Below are 19,478 nucleotides of genomic sequence, written 5' to 3'. Positions count from 1 at the left end.
GCATTCAAATAGTTGAAGAAAGGTGAACAAGGAAGATAGGATGAACTTTTCTTTATGGATTTTCATAGGTAGTACATACGCAGAGTAAACAGGGAAAAGTAGATTATTAGAAAAATTATTTTAACTCCTTTTTATAAGTAAGAAAGACATTTATTTTACATAAGTTTAACACTTTGCAGCTTCTAATATGACGCAAAGAAAGAGAACTCACACTAAAGGCTTTTTGTTTCAGTAAGTTACTGTTTTCTTTTCAGGAAAGAATATTGAGCTGATGTTAAGAAAAAGATTAAAACCTATAAAACAGGTTGCAGTTACTAATAATGTTCTTAACTGGCCACAACTGGAAAGTAAGCTACAAGGGAGTGTAAGGATTTGTTAAAAAAAATGTGGGTTTATTTCACAGTTGATGCAGTCGTGCTTTTGATTAATTGGTACAGTTCAAGTGTCAGACAGCAATTCATGGTTATTCAATCACTGCTGATTGCATGATTGTGCCTTTATGACCTTATGTGTTGAAATGAAGAAAGGATATAGCCGTTCTTGAAATAAAAAAATAAATAGAGGCCTGACTTCCCAGTCTGTCTGCCTTCCTACCTAATTATCCAGCCTTCCTCAGTGCAGTCAGTGTCTGAACACTTTGCACTTTTCATGGGTTTTAGCTTCATATAACAGGCATGACAGGATTTCCCAAGGACAGACAAGCAGTTTGCAGTGGGATGATTTGCTCTCCTCTGTGCCAGATCCATGCCTCTGTCCACCTTCCCCCTGACTTAATCAGCTGTAGACTTGACTGGAGCAGGTGGGACTTCAGTCAGACACAGGGCTTGGCACACAGAATAAACTGCTACAGCAATGGTCATCCCTGTAATTAGCAGGCATAGGAACAAATACTTTATTTTCAATTCTTAAATGGACATTATCCCAGAGACTGAGTGTTTCCTAGCTTTCTGACACTAACCCTTAGAGGTACAGAAGTTTCTTTTATTCTTGCACTATGTGGAACTGAGTTAGGGACACTACAAGAGATATCCACAAAGATTAAGTCTAACCCAAGGTCAAGCCTCTCAGTGGCCACTGTCATCCATCTCCATGGCCTTATCCTGGACCATGTAAAAAAATGATGGCAAGACAGGAAATCTTGGTTGTGGGTTTCCCAAGTTAATCTTCTAACCACAGGACTATCTTTCTGCCATATAATAAAAATACATAGACAGATGGTTTGATATGGAGATATAAAAGTCTTTTAAACTTACAAGATGTTTTAAATATAAGATGCCCCAGTATGTCTCTCCCATCATACCTCTGAATAATCCCACTTCAAATCTTTCCTTTTGCTGTACCCAGAAACTGTAGCCTAGAAGTTTTCTGATGTGATGATCAAGACCACAGAAAATGTTAATGAAATAACGGGGAATGTTTTTCAGAAAATAAATTTTGAATTTTAAATTTCTTTTAGTTATGCTTGAGAGCTTATTCTGTGAGTTACTTTCAGTCATAGTACAAAATCATATCATATGGCCTGAGCATCATAGAAAGACTTGCTAACTATTCTGCATTCAAATTACAGGCTGTTGGCAACAAATGCTTACTAACAATCTGCAGACCTGAAGCTATTTCTAAAAATTAAATGCCTTGTAATGTCAGATAACTCTGAAAAAATCCCATTAGGTCCAAGTTCAATTCACAAACAGGAGAGGATATTTGTAGCAATGTAAGATTAATCAAATGGGCTATTTGATATGAATTATTCATTCATTTCTACTACAAATTACAAAGGTGTTTATGCATTCCTTACTTTGCCAGAAGCAAATATTTTTGTTTTAAATGATTTGTGCATTCTCAGATGGCTGTCCAGCTGAGAAGACTCAGAAGTTCAGCTAGAAATATATTCAGAGGAAATAAGTTTTTTGCCAAATTGGCAAATTTCATCCCATTGTTAGACTACTGATTCCCGTGTCTTCACTGGAGCGAATGAAAGACCTTTCCAAGGAGGAAAGAGAGAGACAGAGAGAGAGACAGAGAGACAGAGAGACAGAGAGAAGGTGAAGTTGGGAGAAGGTGAAACAGCTTGAGTTAAATTTCCCACATGGGATGTGGGATGTTAGCACAAGAGGGACAGTTGTCTCTCCCTCTTGCCCCATTGACCTCTGTAACACCTGGGTGCACAGTTGATCCACAGCATTTACTTTCCCATGGAGAGTGCAATGGCTGCACTGGAGATGAGAGACTGACTCACCTGGTTGCTTTGCCACGCCTCCCTACTTCACCAAGTGTCTTCACTCTATTGCCCTTTCAAAAGGATAAAATGTGCAGCCTTTAAAATGTATTCCCATGATGGGAAGCTTAAATGATGTGCTGTCTGTTTCCCGAGAAAAAAAAAGGTACCATGCTGTAACCCCACGTTCATTATAGCTGCTTAGGTTCTATCGAGGGCAGGGCAATTTTTATTGGCACAAGCAGGCTGGTGGGCGTGCTTCCAGCATGGAGGTACATAACCATGGCTGTCTCTCACGGTGCTGGCCACATAGGTCATTGATTCAGTCTTCCTTCCTGAGGAGCCCTGAACTAGTGTAACTAGTGCAGCAGGATAACCACCAGCAAATACTGCTCATACAGTCTAGGCTTTCACTGGTGAGTTCAGCTGTCACCTCCCATTGTGAATTTCTTGTGCAATTCTGACTTACTTTTCCCATCTTTTTAAAAAGTCATTTCTCTTCATAACTAGTCAGACAGCAGCGTGCTAAGATGCCCTGTCTCAAACTTGCCAGGGTGTTTACACCACCACCTCATCCCAGGAGCAAGGCTCACAGTTTGACCCTTCACTGCCACGTGGAAAATCTGGGTGCTAATTGTTGCAGGAAAAGGAAATTAATATTTGCAATGTTTCTCACAAACCCAAAACAGAGCTCAGCCAGGCAGAAAAGAAATAGCACCCCAATTTGAAATATTCCCAGTCTGAAGGTTATGGAAAGAAGGAGCTTTTCTACCTGTTGCTATAGCAACAGGTTTAAAAAGGAATTGTCACCAGGCTGCTGTTTCTTTCTGCACCCCATAGGAAAATCAGGATGAGACCTCCTCCATCTCAGTGGGTTGGGCTGAGCAGAAAAGTTCACAATACAATGGCAAAGCAGCAAGAGGCAGCACCGAGGGTGTACAGCTGAGCAGATAATGATGAACTCCAAAAAATAGAAGAAATAATTGTTTTGGGTCAGACTGAGGCTGAAACTCTTAATTTTTTGGTGAATCAAAAGGCTGCAAAGAATTGATGTTGAAAGAAACAGAAAATTAAATCATTTTCTTTAGTTCTGACAATTTAAGAACTATCCTGAATGTTTTTAAAAAATGTAAAGGGGAATATGAAACAGAAAGGAATTTTAAATTGAAGTCATATGTTCTGTGGTAATAGTCAGTGTTTTGGAGAATTAATGCTTAGATTATTTCTTTCCTAGAAGAGCACTCTATAACATAAGTAAAATCTTCTAAATATATCCATGTTTTAAAGAAATAATAAAAGGCATTTCAGAAGGAATGTATAATAAATATTTTTGTTTAGCTATAGAAACATTAGTTCTTACAGTTCACTCAGTATTACAGAGGATAGTAGACTTCCTTTCTGATATATTATCATCGAAAAAAAGGAGAAATTCAGAAGAAGTCAAGAAACACTAAGAAAAAAATGGGAATTCAAGGACAAAGTTCATAAACATTAGCATTATTTCTTTTGTTTGATCTTCATTTAAGAATCAGTTATAAGTATTTTTTATTAGAAAATAAAACTTTAAGATTTGGTTTTTCTGTTCCACTGAGTAGTTCAAGTAGTTCAGATCTTTGGGATTAAATCTTGGCCTCTGTGCTATCAATGGCATTATTTCAGCAGAGCTGGTTACACCCTTCCATTCCATCATTTTCCTGACTGGACACCCTTCCAGGCTTCTAACACATTTATTCCAGTCCAGGATGAACTGTGATTTTTGTAAAATATAGCTCTCATTAGAGGTGATCCTCATCAAGCAACAGGATTCATAGGCAAACTGACCAAGAACTTTTCTCAGAAAATGTTTAGAATCAACCCCATCCCCACTGAAGTTTGTGGGAGATTTGTTATTGCTATCAATGTGACAAGGATTTCCCTTCTGCCTCTAGAGCCGTGTGCAGATTCCTGTGTATATCTTTGAGCTGTACTACCCAATTACTTTGACTTTCTTTAACTGCTGAGAATCTTTTCGCAGTTTTAATGGTACCAAGGGAAACTGATTGTCTCCTGCATTTGACCTAGTAACCACAAGCAGTGAAATTCTCTCCCTTAGGAAAAGAAGTCCTTAAAGCCAGGCACAAAAGGGAACAAAAAGAAATTTAATGGTGTTGGGCTAGCTTTTCTGGTCTGTATTTGGGGGCATGATAACCAATTTTCTTATAACTAATTGTTCAAAGATATTCACATAGTGAAACACTGGTTGACCCCATTACAGCTGTGTTTCTGTAGAAGAAAGCTTATGTATTAGTTAGTTTAGGTCAATCTAATCCTGATATTTTATATTTTTCTTCAAAAGCTTCACGTATTCTGTGAAAAAAATATTAGCCATAAATCGTTTTGTGGACTTACCTCAGTTATACCACTGTGGAAAAGGTGAATATAGTGGCAATGTACTTCAAACTTGAAAAACACCGTGAAGGTCTGTGTGCTACATACCAGTAAATACTAGGACATCATACACTTCAAGCCAATGGAAATTAATTTTACATCATTCTGAGCACACTCTGCATCCCTCCAGTCCAAACAATGGAGTTTCTTGCAAATCCCATATTGCCTCTCATGGACTTTTGTCCTGTCCTTTGTCATGGCATGGGCACAATATTCTGCCTCTCATCCTCCCCATACAGTCCAAGTGCCCATTCTTCCACTCATAACATGTGGGATGTCATCATCCCTCAGATTATGTTTCTGCTTTTCTCCTTTTCACATATGGCATGTTCTCCATGCCTGGCAGTTGGTGTTGGAACCCTGCTTTAACATGTCCCTGGTCACAGCTCTCCCCAGTGATCAGAGTTCTCTGTGATTCTCATCCTCCCAGTACACTGTACTATGTATGTTCATTACCACCACCTCCCGCCCCACTGCCTTAGAGAGGCCATTCTCAATCATTGAGAGTTATTCTGCAGTCCTTTTGATATTTTATATTTGATTTACTATTTATATTCTGCACTTCTTTTGCCCTTTTTTCTGATCATGCTGATTTATCTCAGAAATAAATCTCTTGGGATGCTGGATTACTAATCTACTAATCTCTCTTTGAAAGATGGATGGAGCTGAAGTCAGAGAATTGTTGTGCTGAATGATATGATTGGGTGCCATCAAATATTTGTTCCAGCTGCAGACATATGCGTCACTGCTCAAAACTGTGACTGCACTGAATAAATGGCTGCACTCCACGTGTTCCTTACTTCTTCCGTAGGGTTTTTTGACTTTGCTCCAATTTTGCATCCAAATTGGCTCTTCTGGTCACTGATGCTATTTTAGGAATGAATTTGCATGTCCGTTTTTATCATGTGAGTCAGAAAAAGCATCTTGCCCTTGGTTATTATTTGTCATGCGGTTCCACTGAATTAGCTTCGGCTGCCAAATCATTTTCCATGTTTTAGCATTAAACGTGTGCCTCAGATCACCTAAATGTATAGATTTATAATGTTGTCTGCATCAGAACATGTAATCCACAGCTTCCCCTGTAGTCAGCAGAGATGTACTTGAAGGGTGGCATTCGTCTGACATTTTTTAGATGTGTACTTCAGGCTGAGACGAATCATACTGGTTTCTCACACTCCAAAATAAAACCACATTCAGGTGGCATATTTATAACAGTCTTTGACCTGTGTTATTCTTGAAATCATCTTGATATATGGGTTGGAAGAGTCCTATTTACATAGCATAAAACTATAACAGCAACAGTTTAAGTGTATGGAGTGATCAAATCCTCTAGCTGTTTAGGCTACTAGTATAAATACAGCCATACATGCGTACCACAAGGACCACTCAGGATCCTGAACAGAGAGTTATTTCATTTTCAGGCTTAAGTGTCAGAACAAGACAGGAGTCCAGGAATCCATGTGCAGCCCATGGCTAGTGTTTGTCTGTCAGCCTTGGACATTTTGGTGTTTGGCTTTAGGTCCTCAGAACTGCCTACATCTCTTCTTTGACTGCACAGGGAGACTGGGTGCATAAAATACCTTGTGATAGCCCTGAGAGAGACAATATTACTTATTTTTAAGGGGATGCTACCCCTCAAAGTTTGTTAGTTGACAAACAAACAAAGCTTGTTGTTCGTAAGCAGCCTGAGACGTTAGGTAGGAATTCACAGATAGGTGAATGCACTGCATGCAGTGCAAATGCATGAATTCAGTGTAATGGAAAATGGACGTCATTTTCTGAAGCTGGAGGTTAAAGTCAGGTAGTCACCCAATCTTTGCAATTTTATGTAAATTTTATAAAAGATGTTGTGCTACATAAATAGGTTGAGACTAGAATATCTGCTTAAGGCATTTCCAGAATTTCTTTCTTGTGCTTGGCAGGTTAGTCAGTCTTCTCAATCCCTGGAAATATTCATTTTCAAGATCAGAATCAACCAGAGAAAAATTCTATAACAAGTTAATGAAGAAACAATGTCCATCTAATGCTACTTACTGCAGTCCCTGGGCAGAGAAATCTCCAGCTAAAGTTTTTTATTTATGCATTTTAATATTTAATATATACTTGATCAATACACCTGGCTTTATGCTATTTAATATTTGTATTAGTTATAAGTTAAACTGTGAGCATTTTTTTTTTACAATACATTGCAGGATTAGTTGAACTGAGTGAAACAGCACAATTCAGCTGTCTGGTTTCTATACCACATCTTTTTGAAAGCTAGATTAGGCATCTCTTTTCAGCAATGAATTTTACTGGTTATACTACGCAAAACAGCTGTTTCTTCTCCAATGACAACAGCACGAAAGTTTCAGAGAGGTAAGGAGTTTATGAAGTTTATAAGGTTAAAAGAATTTAAATTAATTTATCATTAAAAAAGACGTGCTTTGCGATAAATGAAAAAGTAAAAGCAAAAATCAGGCACCACTTAGTAGTTCCAGGAATTATTATTATTATGCTCCAAAAGCTTGCTCTCAGTGTATATAACACACAAAAAGATCTGTGGAGACATGCGCTTCTTTTGAAAATCTGAGAGAGTGCCAGTGCTCTTACACCGATTATCGTTAGCAAAGAGTAATGTTCTAGGAACTCTAGAGATGCACAGCCCTTTCTTTTCATTGTGTAGAGGTTTTTAGCCCTTTTACCCTAGAACATTAATTCATTATTTCAAACAGTATTCCTGATCCTTAAGCCTCTTTCTTCCCTTGATACTGACTGGCACAAGGAAGAAGCTTGAATGCTCTGAATATCATGACCGTCCCTGGAGACAGGCAAACTAACATCTGCTACATCTGCTTTGAGTGAGAGAACAACTATCTTAGCATAAGAAAATTTGGAAGATAAAACAGGGGAGGGAAAGCAGGAATTCAAACAGTATTCCTGATCCTTAAGCCTCTTTCTTCCCTTGATACTGACTGGCACAAGGAAGAAGCTTGAATGCTCTGAATATCATGACCGTCCCTGGAGACAGGCAAACTAACATCTGCTACATCTGCTTTGAGTGAGAGAACAACTATCTTAGCATAAGAAAATTTGGAAGATAAAACAGGGGAGGGAAAGCAGGAAAGAAAGAGTTGATATGGCCAGGAAGGAATGCAGAAAATCTGTCAAGGTTAAAGATTGACTTCTCTGAACAGTAGACTCTGAAAAAAGCTTCAAGGGATATTCAGGATTTTAGAACCACTGGATTATCTCTGACATAACAGCCATGTCTTGATCTAGGTCCCCTACACAGTCTTTATGTCTTGTCTTACTGTCTGTTGAAATCAATGGAAAGATTCCATTTTGCTCTGATGTAACCTAAAAAAAGGCCATCTTTGTGCTCTCTGTTCCTATTCCTCTCTCTGCTTTGGGTTATCTGTTCTTCTGCTTCCTTTCAGGTCTTTGATTCTGATTATGACACTTTCTTTAAAGGGGTAGACATTAGCATCCTGAATTACTTTTATATTTTTAGAGTGATTACCCTAAGAAAATACCAGAGCTGCTGTAAAAAAAAAAACCAAAACCAAAACAAACAAACAAACAAACAAAAAAAACCCACAACAACAAACCAAACTTGTACAACTTGTGTTTTATTCTAGGTATCATTATCTTCAAGACACAGACTAAAATTCCAGTCAGATTTCTCATTATTCAATAAATCTGGCATTATTTTATTATAGAAATATCTTAAATTTCTTTTTAACAGATTGAGAGAAAAAAATTATATAGCTTTATGATTTTTTATGAATCAGCTGAGCTGTGAACATTGACCACAGACACACTTTCAGCCCCTTGCAAATGCTAGAAAAGCATGTTAGCTTAATTGAATTTTAAGCTAACACATTTTTCTTTTCATTTCTGGCAGGCTAAGAGCCTTAGCACATGGTCAATTAGACTGGTCTGGTACCATATAGTAATTCATTCAGCCATAGCTCAACTGTTTCTTCGAGCCCTGAAACAGACCTCGTGAACAAAGATAACTGAATAGTACAAAGAACAGATGATTTGAAAAAATTATATATTATAATGCAAAATTTTGAAGGTTTTCAGGAGATCTGTAAAAAGAAGTAATAGTTCCTTGGACACAGAACAGGTCCAATGTCACAAGCAAAGCGCGAACATAATTGCAGTGATAGATTTAGATGATGCACATGTAGAACTTTATCTAGTATCAGTTGCTCTCTATTGATTATGCTTATTAAATGTCTATAGCAGTTTCTAACTGCTGTGTTTCAAACAAACAAACAAAACTCAGATAGTCCATGAGGCACATAAAATGCTATAAGGTTGTGAAAGAAATGTACAGAAAATAGGATTTTTCTATAGATGCACTGAGCTAGAATCACAGGGAGTCTTGAGGGGTGGAAAATCTGTTGCTGGATTATCCATTGCAGAGCAATCAAATCATGATGTCTCATATTCTGAGGGATGAAACAGGATGAAAATGTTTGGAGCATTCTGGGCTATGTTTGATTCTGTGTGAGGCCTGAAGTAATCACCAGGGACTAGCAGTACTGTGCTAGGGAACTCGTTTAAATTAGTTTCTTAATCCTGTCTAACTTTCTTTCATTGTGGGTCTCTGCCATGGCCTGCCTTTGCTTTGTTTTGGGGTTTGTTTTGCTTTTTTTTTTAATGCATTGGTGAGACATAGTACAAGAGGTACCTTCATCCAAAGGATCGTGATGAGAACACTCAGAGTTGACTCTCATGGTGCTGTCAGTTTGATGGAAGAGTCTCCTTCCACCTCCCTCTGGCTCATACCACTGTTAAAGTGATAATCAGCAAATCCATGAGCACTTTGGAAAATATTGCCTGTATTCCAGCTTCCTTTTCTGTAAAAGGAGAACAGTGCCTTCCACATCTCCTGGAGTTGTAAGAACTAATGCAGTAATCTCTGTCACATGCTTTGGGAACCCTTTACGGGAAGCACAGACTAAGTTCAGTACATGGACCATTATTATTCCCTTGATAATGTTTGGTAATATATTGGGTTAAGTACCATTAATTACAGTGCTACTTATGTGGCTGAATCTCAATGCACTGTTATAAAACTACCTTCTCTCTATATAGCTGTACTTTTAATTGGATAATCAAAATTATGTTATTTCAGAGAAAGAATTGTATTTCCTTTTTATAACTACATTTATGCGGGGTATTATAACCTAAATAGTACAACAGACTCAGTAATCAACAGTAATAATTTTTTATTTTAATGTGAAAATAGCCAATAATTAAGTAAAAGAAACTGGTAGAAAACCAAAATAGAAGCAGAAAAGGATACATGGACAAATACATCAGTTTCACACTATGATAAAGTCTAGAGGTGACATTTGGACCCTTAAATCCGTCTTTGACTTTAACGTGGCAGGCCTGTGCCTAGGATGAAGAACACTTTATTGTTTACTAGTTTAATGTTAACGTTCATTTTAAAACATTATGTGGAGCTCTATTGAAATTAGGATGTAATAAAATTATTTAAGCTTTCCCTTTTAGGAAATTCAGAGCATTTAGTTTATGGGATTGCTGATGCTAAAGACTTGCAACAAATTACATTCTGTAGTAAAGATATCATGACATAACACTTATTAGTTGAATAAAATTAAAGAGATATGGGTATTGATCTGTTTCATGACCATAACCAGGCACTGATTTTTCACCAGTAGCGGGAATATGATTTAGGAGAGTTTTGTCATATACGTAGAAACCCCTCAAAGTGCTGTTGGGTTCTGTGTTATCTCTATGGGCTGGGCCCCAGTGCCCAGTTATGTTGTTATATATAACAAGTACATACTCTCTGGCTTCCATTCTGGTTGAGGCCTTAAACTTCCTTGCATCAAGCACTTATGCAAGATAATTTAGATTCTTTAGAGCAAATTTGCAGAAAGACCGTGCTAAGTGGGTTGTATAAACACTTATGCATCTGTCTGATCTTCTAAAGGGTTTTCTTGCATCCTACAGCTTTGTCTGCTTTTGAAATGTTGCTTAAATAAGCTGAAATTGAAGAGGGAAAGTGAATGCAAAAAAATCAAATTGAAGCATTTCTGGCTTTGTTAATTTTCTGTTTGTAGCATTTGACAGCTGCAAGAAATTGCATGAGAGAAAAAGAAAATCAAAGGCTTGAGTATCAAAGCCTTTGCTTACAAGCTGCTCTTATTTAGTAATCATGCTTGTTTAATAACCACAACTTCAAGTGATTCCTAGGAACAAATAATTGAGAAGCTAAAAACCTGTAGCTAATACTTACAGATATGTGTTTTATCAAGAACAACACAGAGTTGTTAAATAAAAAAAAATATAATTTGGACATATAAAGGGAAAAACTGCCCTTTTTAGGAAATAGACAGATTTTACACATATGGGAATAGCAGTAACACTTCTGGACTAAGGATAACAGATGTTCAAATTGCATGAAATGCTTATTCATAAACTGTTTAGTGATTTAAAAACTAAGCTTCATTTCAGTACGTTCATATTCTTTTTCTCTGCTGTTTATTATTTATGTTTAGGAATAGTGAATTTGGGATCTGAAACCAAGATTCATTTAAGAAAATCAATTTCAATTTGTGATACAAAAGTGGCTCCATAGAAAAATGATACATTTAGGTTAAGATATCCAACTGAGAAACTATAGGAATAGAAACTAGACCCATGTAGCTTAAATAACTAGCCACAAAGCTTGATTTGTTAATTCCAAATATCAAATAATAAACTGAATACTTGAATGTGTACATTGAATCTATTTGAGTAAATTTGCATAATGAATATCTTCATAAAATTTAGAACTGCTAGCAGACAATTTTGCGAACAGGAAGTAGGCTACATTCATCTCATCATTTGCTCATAGTGAGGAATTTTAATCAGTTTTAAAATGGTGAATTAAATGCCCTGAACAGTGAGACAATTCATCAAGATCATAGAGAAAAAAATGCCATATACCTGGATTTTGCAAGTTAACCTTTTAATCAGACACTTAACATGGGTTTTGTGTGTTCTCCTGACAGACCAGCAGTACTCATGGTCGCCTTCTCAGCACTTCAATGAAGAAAGATACTCTCCTGCTTCGAGGAATATGAAAGGATTATCTGGTAGTCGCAACCAACCACAGTTATGTTCAGCTCATACTTGTGGCTTAGCATCCCCTGAAGATTGCGAACACACCCACGACCATATCCACCATGGGCAGGAGCCAAGGCAATCGTATCTTCTCAGCCCCACGGAGAGTTGCCCGATGGACCACCATCGTTGCTCGCCACGCAGCTCCATTCATTCTGAATGCATGATGATGCCCATGGTAATGGGCGATCACATGTCAAGTAGCACTTTCCCCAGAATGCACTACAGCTCACATTACGACTCAAGAGACGACTGCGCCATGTCTCACGGGAACCCTAAGATTAACCGTATTCCCGCAAACCTTTTGGACCAGTTTGAGAAACAGCTTCCTCTTCACCGGGATGGGTTTCACACTTTACAGTACCAGAGGACCTCAACAGCTGCGGAACAGCGCAGTGAGAGCCCAGGAAGAATACGCCATCTCGTTCATTCAGTCCAGAAACTTTTTACTAAATCTCATTCTCTGGAAGGATCATCCAAGGGCAACGTTAATGGAACAAAGGGAGACGGTCGAGGGGACGACCATCATCACGGGCACCATTCCAAGCATAGCAAAAGGAGTAAAAGTAAAGAGCGCAAACCAGAAAGCAAACATAAATCTGGAATGAGCAGCTGGTGGAGCTCCGATGATAATTTGGACAGTGATAGCACTTACCGAACCCCTAGTGTGGTAAATAGGCACCATGCAGATCATATATCCCATTGCTATCCTGAGGCACTCCAGGGGCATTTTGGGGATCTTTCATTGAAGACTTCCAAAAGTAACAATGACGTGAAGTGTTCAGCTTGTGAAGGGCTAGCAATGACCCCTGATAGTAAATATATGAAAAGGAGTTCTTGGTCCACGCTTACAGTAAGTCAGGCTAAAGAAGCTTATCGCAAGTCGTCACTGAACTTAGATAAGCCTCTGGTTCATCAGGAAATCAAACCTTCCTTGAGGTCGTGCCATTACCTTCAGGTAAGAGGAAGACTTTCTTAGGACTTGCAATGAGAAAAGCGTTACAGTTTACGCCATAGTCATTGTAAAAATACAAGGGTAATCTGCATATCTCTCAAAGAGTACCTGTATGGCTCACCTGATGGGCAAGTGAGAAAACCCTAGCTTTTGGTTTTGTTTATAGGGCACAGATTAAAAACTGTAAAGCTGGTGTGATATGAATTAGTTTAAGGTCAGTGGATGTATTTTCGTCTTTGGAGTTCACACTGAACGTCTTAATAAAATCTATATGTCAGACTAAAAATGGGGAAGTTCTCCAAGCAGTCTGGGGGCTAGGAAGTGTTTCAAATACATCCCTGAATGAGTGGTTTTAAAAACATGCTGTGTGGAATCTCCTTTTTTTGTTATTTTATTCCTTTTCTCTGGGTTTTTGTAAGTAATAGGAGAATGCTACTGGTGTGCTCGATTGCTTTGTCGTGATGACAATTACTCACAAACTTCCTTTTAGTGATTAGGTCACCCAAGATCGTATGGAAATGAGCCTCTTTTGAGACCATACAATAATCCTTTTTAAAAGTTACATGGGTACTTCAGGGAGTTTTATATTTTAGGCCTGGCACTCAGACTATTTGTGGTGGTGTTCTGCACATTTGTTTTCTCTAGCAGCAATCAAGAAGCTCCCACTTGCATTTAAACTCTTATACCTGCTGCTTGCTGCCATTTGCCACTCCAAAGTCATACTAATATAGCCATTTGTGATGCTGCGGGATCATCTGGATCTTAAAATGATGTGGGTTTTAAAAATAGCTTCCAAAATACCTTCTTTAGACATCATTTACATTGCCTCAGTCCAGCACAGTCCCGTGACAAGTGGCGTTAGCACATCAGGGTGTACAGAGAACTGCAGCGGAAGCAGAGCAGAAAGGGGGGAGTAGCTGGGAGGAGAACTTCCTCAGCTAGCTTAGCCACTGGAAAAAATGTAGTATATAAATATTGCCTCAGGTATTTTTACAAGCACGGCCTGCAAAGCCTGCACTGAGTACTGAGTACTTTCTCTTTTATTTCTTTTTAAGCAAATTCTCTTGCTCCAGAACTAAACTGAATCTCCCATTAACATGGGCAAATCTCCACTCCAGATGTATGTATTTAGAGATTTACAGTTCCTGTGGGCTCTGCAGAAGCCAGCAAACAGACTAGAACGACGGTGTTACTGCTGTGCAGAGCTCTCTCCTCTCTGAGCAATAGGGCTCCAATAGTAATGAGTCACACTTGAAGAGCCAGATCTTTTCAAATTCATATGCAGACATCCAGAATCAATCTTCCCTATTGAAATAGGGAAAGTTCCTTGTTGCAGAGAAAGGAAAATGAAGAAATTGCAACCCTCGTAGCATTACTATGCAAATTCATTCCAATTTAGACTAGCAGCTGTGATATTTTATCATATCCAAGTACAGTTCTCATGTATGTAAAACAGCCTTCACTTCCCTGGAAGTTTTTAATCCAACTCAATGAGCCAGAACTGGAAGTGCATCCTGTGCAGAGACTTCCACTTGTGTCTGTGTTCTAAAACCACATGTACAGCTCCAACATTCTAGAGCAGTTTAGGTACGGCTAGATTTTTCCTTACCATGACATACTCCCACATGGAAAGTTCTGATCCCTCTGTATCTCTGCTGGGTTTTGTGCTTTCTTTCCCATCTTGTTTCATTGATTCTTCTTCCCCTCTCTTTATGTCCCATTTTTCTTTGCAAAAGCGACCAGTTTTTACTTTTCATGGGCCTTCTCCTTACTCCCAACTTATATCAGCATCTTCAAGTGAACATGAAACACAGTTTGCAAACTAACTTGGTTATTGCTCAGCTTTAGACCAAGTCCCATGGCAAGTTCAAGGAGCAGAAAATCACTTTTTTTTGCAGACTGATTGTTTTATGCTTTGTGTAAATTGAGATGACTAATGAAAGGACTTTTCATCCAGTAATTAGGAAGGTTCATCAACTGGTAGGTTCATGCCGCTTAAAATCTAGGAAATGTGAATTTTTGTTTTTAAGCCCCTTTAAAAATAAGACAGTAGCCATTCCCTGTTCACAGGGATCCTATAATATAAATTTGTTAAGACTCAAGTGCTCTGTTATTACAATAAAGAATCTATAGTTATGTCCAAAGCAATAATACCAGGAATTCTATAACAGGAATATTCTCATTTGAAAATATTAAAATAAAATATATGTTCTTTAGAATATGAACATACCGTATAGATATCCTTCCAGTTGAGTGAGTGGCTTACTCACTAGCAGAAGATCAGCAAACAAATTGAAGGGACCCTCTTCTGTCAATGTCATAACTAAATGCTTAGTTTTGAAACTTCTACTTTAAGGGATGCTGTGCTGTCACACTGTAATCATTAAGACTAGAGATGTAAGTCCCATTATTAGCTCCGCCATGAACTTTCTCTGTGACCTAGGAAATATAGTTTGTTAATTGCTGCACACTTCAATTACTTTATCTGCAAAACTAAGGAGGGATATTTAACTTTTCATATGGCAGTAGAAGAAGCATCACTAAATAATGATTGAGTAAAAATAATTATTACGTTCAGAAACTGACTGAGGTAGAGAAACAAGCCAGGAGAGTTTACTGCCTTGCTCCAGAATAGCCAGCAATGAGAATTCAATGGATTATGAAGTTGATTATACAACAGCAGATTTCCCTGAGGTGCACAAGTGAACAGATTAGCATAAAACCCCAGGGCTTTCACAGGATCTGTGTTTAGAGCATTACAAAACACAATATTAAAAGACGTTCCTCCTGAGTGATGTCAGCTATATATTTTTAAATTCTTTTTAAAGGCAAGCTGTGAAATTTTAGACCTTATTCTTATTATTTAGACTTTTATTCTGCTGCCTAGGTTTATATATTTTCACTGTAGACAACTCACTTTTCAATATACTGATCTTGTTATTTTTTTCTTTCAACAGCTGTAGAAAATATTACTACTTCTGTTTTCCACTGGATAATTTTGGTATACAGAGTCCCAAACTGGAAGACGATGGCGGTGTCTTAGGCCTGTGCTTGAGACCATGATTTGTGTGTTGTGTTTCTGGGCTTCCATTTTGTCTTCCACAGTTATTATTGAGCTGTGTTTTCCTTAAAATTGAAACTCTAAAGAATTTCTAAGATGGGAGCTTCTACCAAATTCACAGATACCTGAAAGAAGGAGATGAGAAAAGAGGTTTTGAAGGTGTCTGCATGTTATATGTTTAAGTCATGCCTCATGGCCTAGAGTTGAAAGCAGGTGGGGAGTATGCTCTTGTAAGTTAGAGGTGATTCAGTCAATGTGCTTTGTTCCAGCTTGAGTGGTCATCTAGCCCTAAAGTAGACAATTTCAAAGAACTAAATTCGTAGAAATAAAGCTGTATAAAATAGTGATTATTTTTCTCCCCTGAAGCTCGGATCCAACATTCATCACTCTTGCTGCAGTAGAGGTGATGAGAACATGCAGAGAAAAGGGAGACAGGATGAGTGGGAGGTCCCTTTGGGCTCCAGCTCATTGTTAAATCTGCTTTGCTGTAACATGAACCAGGGGGTCAACTAGCACCACAAAAGCAGAGAGAAGCCATTTGTCACTAATGGCATTTATCAGATTCTTGTGAATGATTTACAATAGTTTTTATGTATGGGCCTTTAGTTTCTGTTTTGAATGCAGACAAATTGAGCTACAAATGCATTTCTGGGCACCAAACACTTGTGTCATCTCACTCAGCAGGCAGAATCACACATGCAGTAGATCACACATGCAGTAAAGCACACTTTTGTATAGTTTTAGCTATAGGAGATGCTACTGGTTTGCACGTCATTTTAGTTTTAATACTAAAAAATATGTTAAGAAAAAGATAAATTAGTTGTGAGATCTCTTCTGTCTTCATCAGCTGTTTTGGCTAATTAGGTTCAACATGTATACAGTGCAATGACTTTGATTAATTTCACTCTGATATGAGTACTGGTGAGGAGCAAAGATTTGCAACAGAAAATCTGGATATGAACTAGATAGCTGTGCTAAAACGATGAACTTAAAAGTATTGCTTACTGTTTCCAGAACCTGGGAATGCTAGTTAATGAAAAGTAACTTCTACAATAAAGCCAAAAGACAGGCAAGAGCATAGCACTCACCATTACGGAAGTTCTGGAGCACAGTGCTACGTGTCCCTGATTAATATTCCTCCCTCAGCCATTCAACAGCCTGCAAAGCAGCAAGCAATCAAGGTAAACATACCACAAGGTACAGTGAATGAGTCAGCACTAAAAAAGAAAATAGCATGTTGTTCTAAAAATGGCTTCATCCCACTCCTGTATTCTGAGTGCATTTAGGCACTCACGTCATCCATTACAGCAGCAGCACTGCTAAGCATGTGGGTAGTAATGTCAGCTCTGTACTCTGCAGAATGAGAGAAAAGCACAAAAGAAAAGAAAAAAAAGCAGTTTCAACAAGGCTCTTCACTGGTTTAAGTTAGGCCTAGATGGAGAAGAGCTCTGGGAACAAGCTAATGGATAAATAGGCATTAAGCCCTGTGTTACATTTTCCAGGGAGCTTCTCTGGAGACAGCACAGATTCCCACAGATGAGACTGTTGCCCTTGAGAGGCATGCTGCTGCTTTGCACTCCCCCTCTAGTTTGCAAGAAAGGATGGATTTAAACTCAATGCCCCTTTCTCAGCACTTCATCTTTGTGAAGCTAGGCTGTATCTGTTTGCTTGACATAAAACCCATATATGAACTACAGAAACTACATCCCGTACTCTGCCAGCTGATGCATACTCTGTAGTTAGCCACAGAAAGCAGGGGTTTGATATTAGCAGCCAAATCAGTACCACTCATGCTGCCTTCACCATGATTTATGACCTGCCACCATTCCACAATTAACTGGGGTGTTTCCACAGCAGGAAAAGCTAGTATAGATAGTAGAACAGCAGGGTAGTCTGCATCCTAAATCAGCATGGACACATGCTGTAACATTTTGATTTCTACAGCCCATTACAGTCCCACAAAGTTACCTCAGCTATCCCTGTGCCATCCCAGTCAGGAATGGAGATGTGCAAGAGAGACCTGCAATGCCCAGACAATAAGAGAAATGGTGGGACAGTCAGTGCCTCACAGCCCATTTGCAGTGTTAATGTCAGCCTGTGATATCTGGTCCAGTGCCTGGGGCCCCTCTGTTATCCTCCAGGTCAGTAAGGGTGTAATCCTCCCATACAGAGCAGCAAGCTCAACCACTTGTACTTCTTCCTTATAATGTTCTCTATAATCATCATGTCTCTCAAGCATTGCACTTACTGCTTTAAAAACATTAACTAAAAAGGATTTAATAAGGCTGACACTTCCCTGTAGTTACAGGATGCCGATGGTTTCATGAGTCACATAAACACAGAATACTTCCTAAATACCCCTTCCAAGGAAGAAAGAAGAAAAAAAAAATAAACAAACAAATAAAAAAATTGAACCAAAGATGGAACAGTTGTCTCAGAATAATGGTGTTTTGAATTGCTGTATTAATCAGTGATACACCAGCACACTGTTTCCATGCCCATGTACTAGGATGCTCATATTAGCTGAAATGAATTGCTGAAGCTTTTTTCTGGACAAGAGTAGAAAGATTTCAGAGCTAGTATTTTCTTAAAGCGTGCCAAAACAAGTCCCTATTACTGTAGAAATGTCAAAGCTATGAGTACAAAAGGGAGGCCATGATCCACTGCCCTTTAATCAGGGGGAGCCGTCCTCCTTTATAGCATTAGTACAGCGTTGCCAAATTGTTTTTCAACATTCACTTCACCAAAGCTGAAGGTTGACCTTTGCAGTTGTTACCTAAAGGTGTCCCTGGGTCTGAGGAAGTTTTCAGCCAGGAATAACTTATTATTTTATACACCCAGGCTAGTTGCATCTGTCAAACAAGACTGCCAGGAACACACACTTGGGGCTGTAGTGACTTTCCACTCTCCTGTGCTGCAGGCTTGCTGCCTAGGGCAGACCCAGCTCCTCTCCTGAGCAATCTATACCATTTGTCCTGCAAGGAGGTGACTGAAAAAATGGTGATGCATGCATAAATGCTGCTTTGATATTTTTTTCCATCTGGTTTTGACCACCTTACAGTGCTGTGCTTAAAGGTTGTTTTTTAAAGTGGAGTTGTGCATGTGTTTAATAGGCTGAATGTCTATATGGACAGACCGAGGTCCCTGGTACTTCTGGTAGGGGAACGGTTCTTTTGAAAAGTGTGGAGGTGGTTAACCATCATCTAGTAGCTAGACAGAAAAACAAAAAAAATCATTTTACTGTGTAAGCTAAGTAATTGGAGTCATCTGGAGTTAGCTGTTCAAAACTGTCAGCCGTTAGTTAAAATGAGGAAAATAGATGAAAGGCAACTATATAGATATTTTATATAGCCCTTAAAATTATTTATGTTTTAAAGACATGCACTTTTTTTTTTCCCCATAGTAGCCTATAAGAGGAAAAAAAAAGGTGATACTATTTTCTGCTTAGATTAAATAAGCTACTGTTTACTACAGGCCATCTTTTGGGTCAGCCCTGGGTATGCTGCCTTTTAGGTTCTTCTTCCCTGCCTAGACATATAACAGCTCGGCAACACTGGAGTCCTTGCTACATCGTCAGTCTCTGTGGTTTTAGAGGTGCTGTGCATTGCAAGTATGTTTGGAGAACCTCTCATTTTCTTCTTTTAAGGCCATATTTTTCTCTTACTCTATACTTCTGTGACCATGAA

The 19,478-nt window shown here is 38.5% G+C and overlaps 1 protein-coding gene across 1 annotated transcript in view; it reads left to right on the top strand.

The window, feature by feature from the left end:
* LOC103775842 (disks large-associated protein 2-like) overlaps window positions 1-19,478 on the top strand; it is a gene marked incomplete at its 3' end in the record, with an annotated part of 50,950 nt that overhangs the window by 3,449 nt on the left and 28,023 nt on the right. Inside the window, exon 2 of the mRNA XM_008943311.1 lies at window positions 11,665-12,734. Within this exon, the coding sequence (XP_008941559.1) occupies window positions 11,733-12,734 (1,002 nt within the window). The remainder of the gene's footprint in view (window positions 1-11,664; window positions 12,735-19,478) is intronic.

The sequence above is a fragment of the Merops nubicus genome, unplaced genomic scaffold, assembly GCF_000691845.1.
Source record: "Merops nubicus isolate BGI_N331 unplaced genomic scaffold, ASM69184v1 scaffold2007, whole genome shotgun sequence".
Taxonomy (NCBI): Eukaryota; Metazoa; Chordata; class Aves; order Coraciiformes; family Meropidae; genus Merops; species Merops nubicus.
This window is presented reverse-complemented; position numbering and strand designations above follow the sequence as displayed.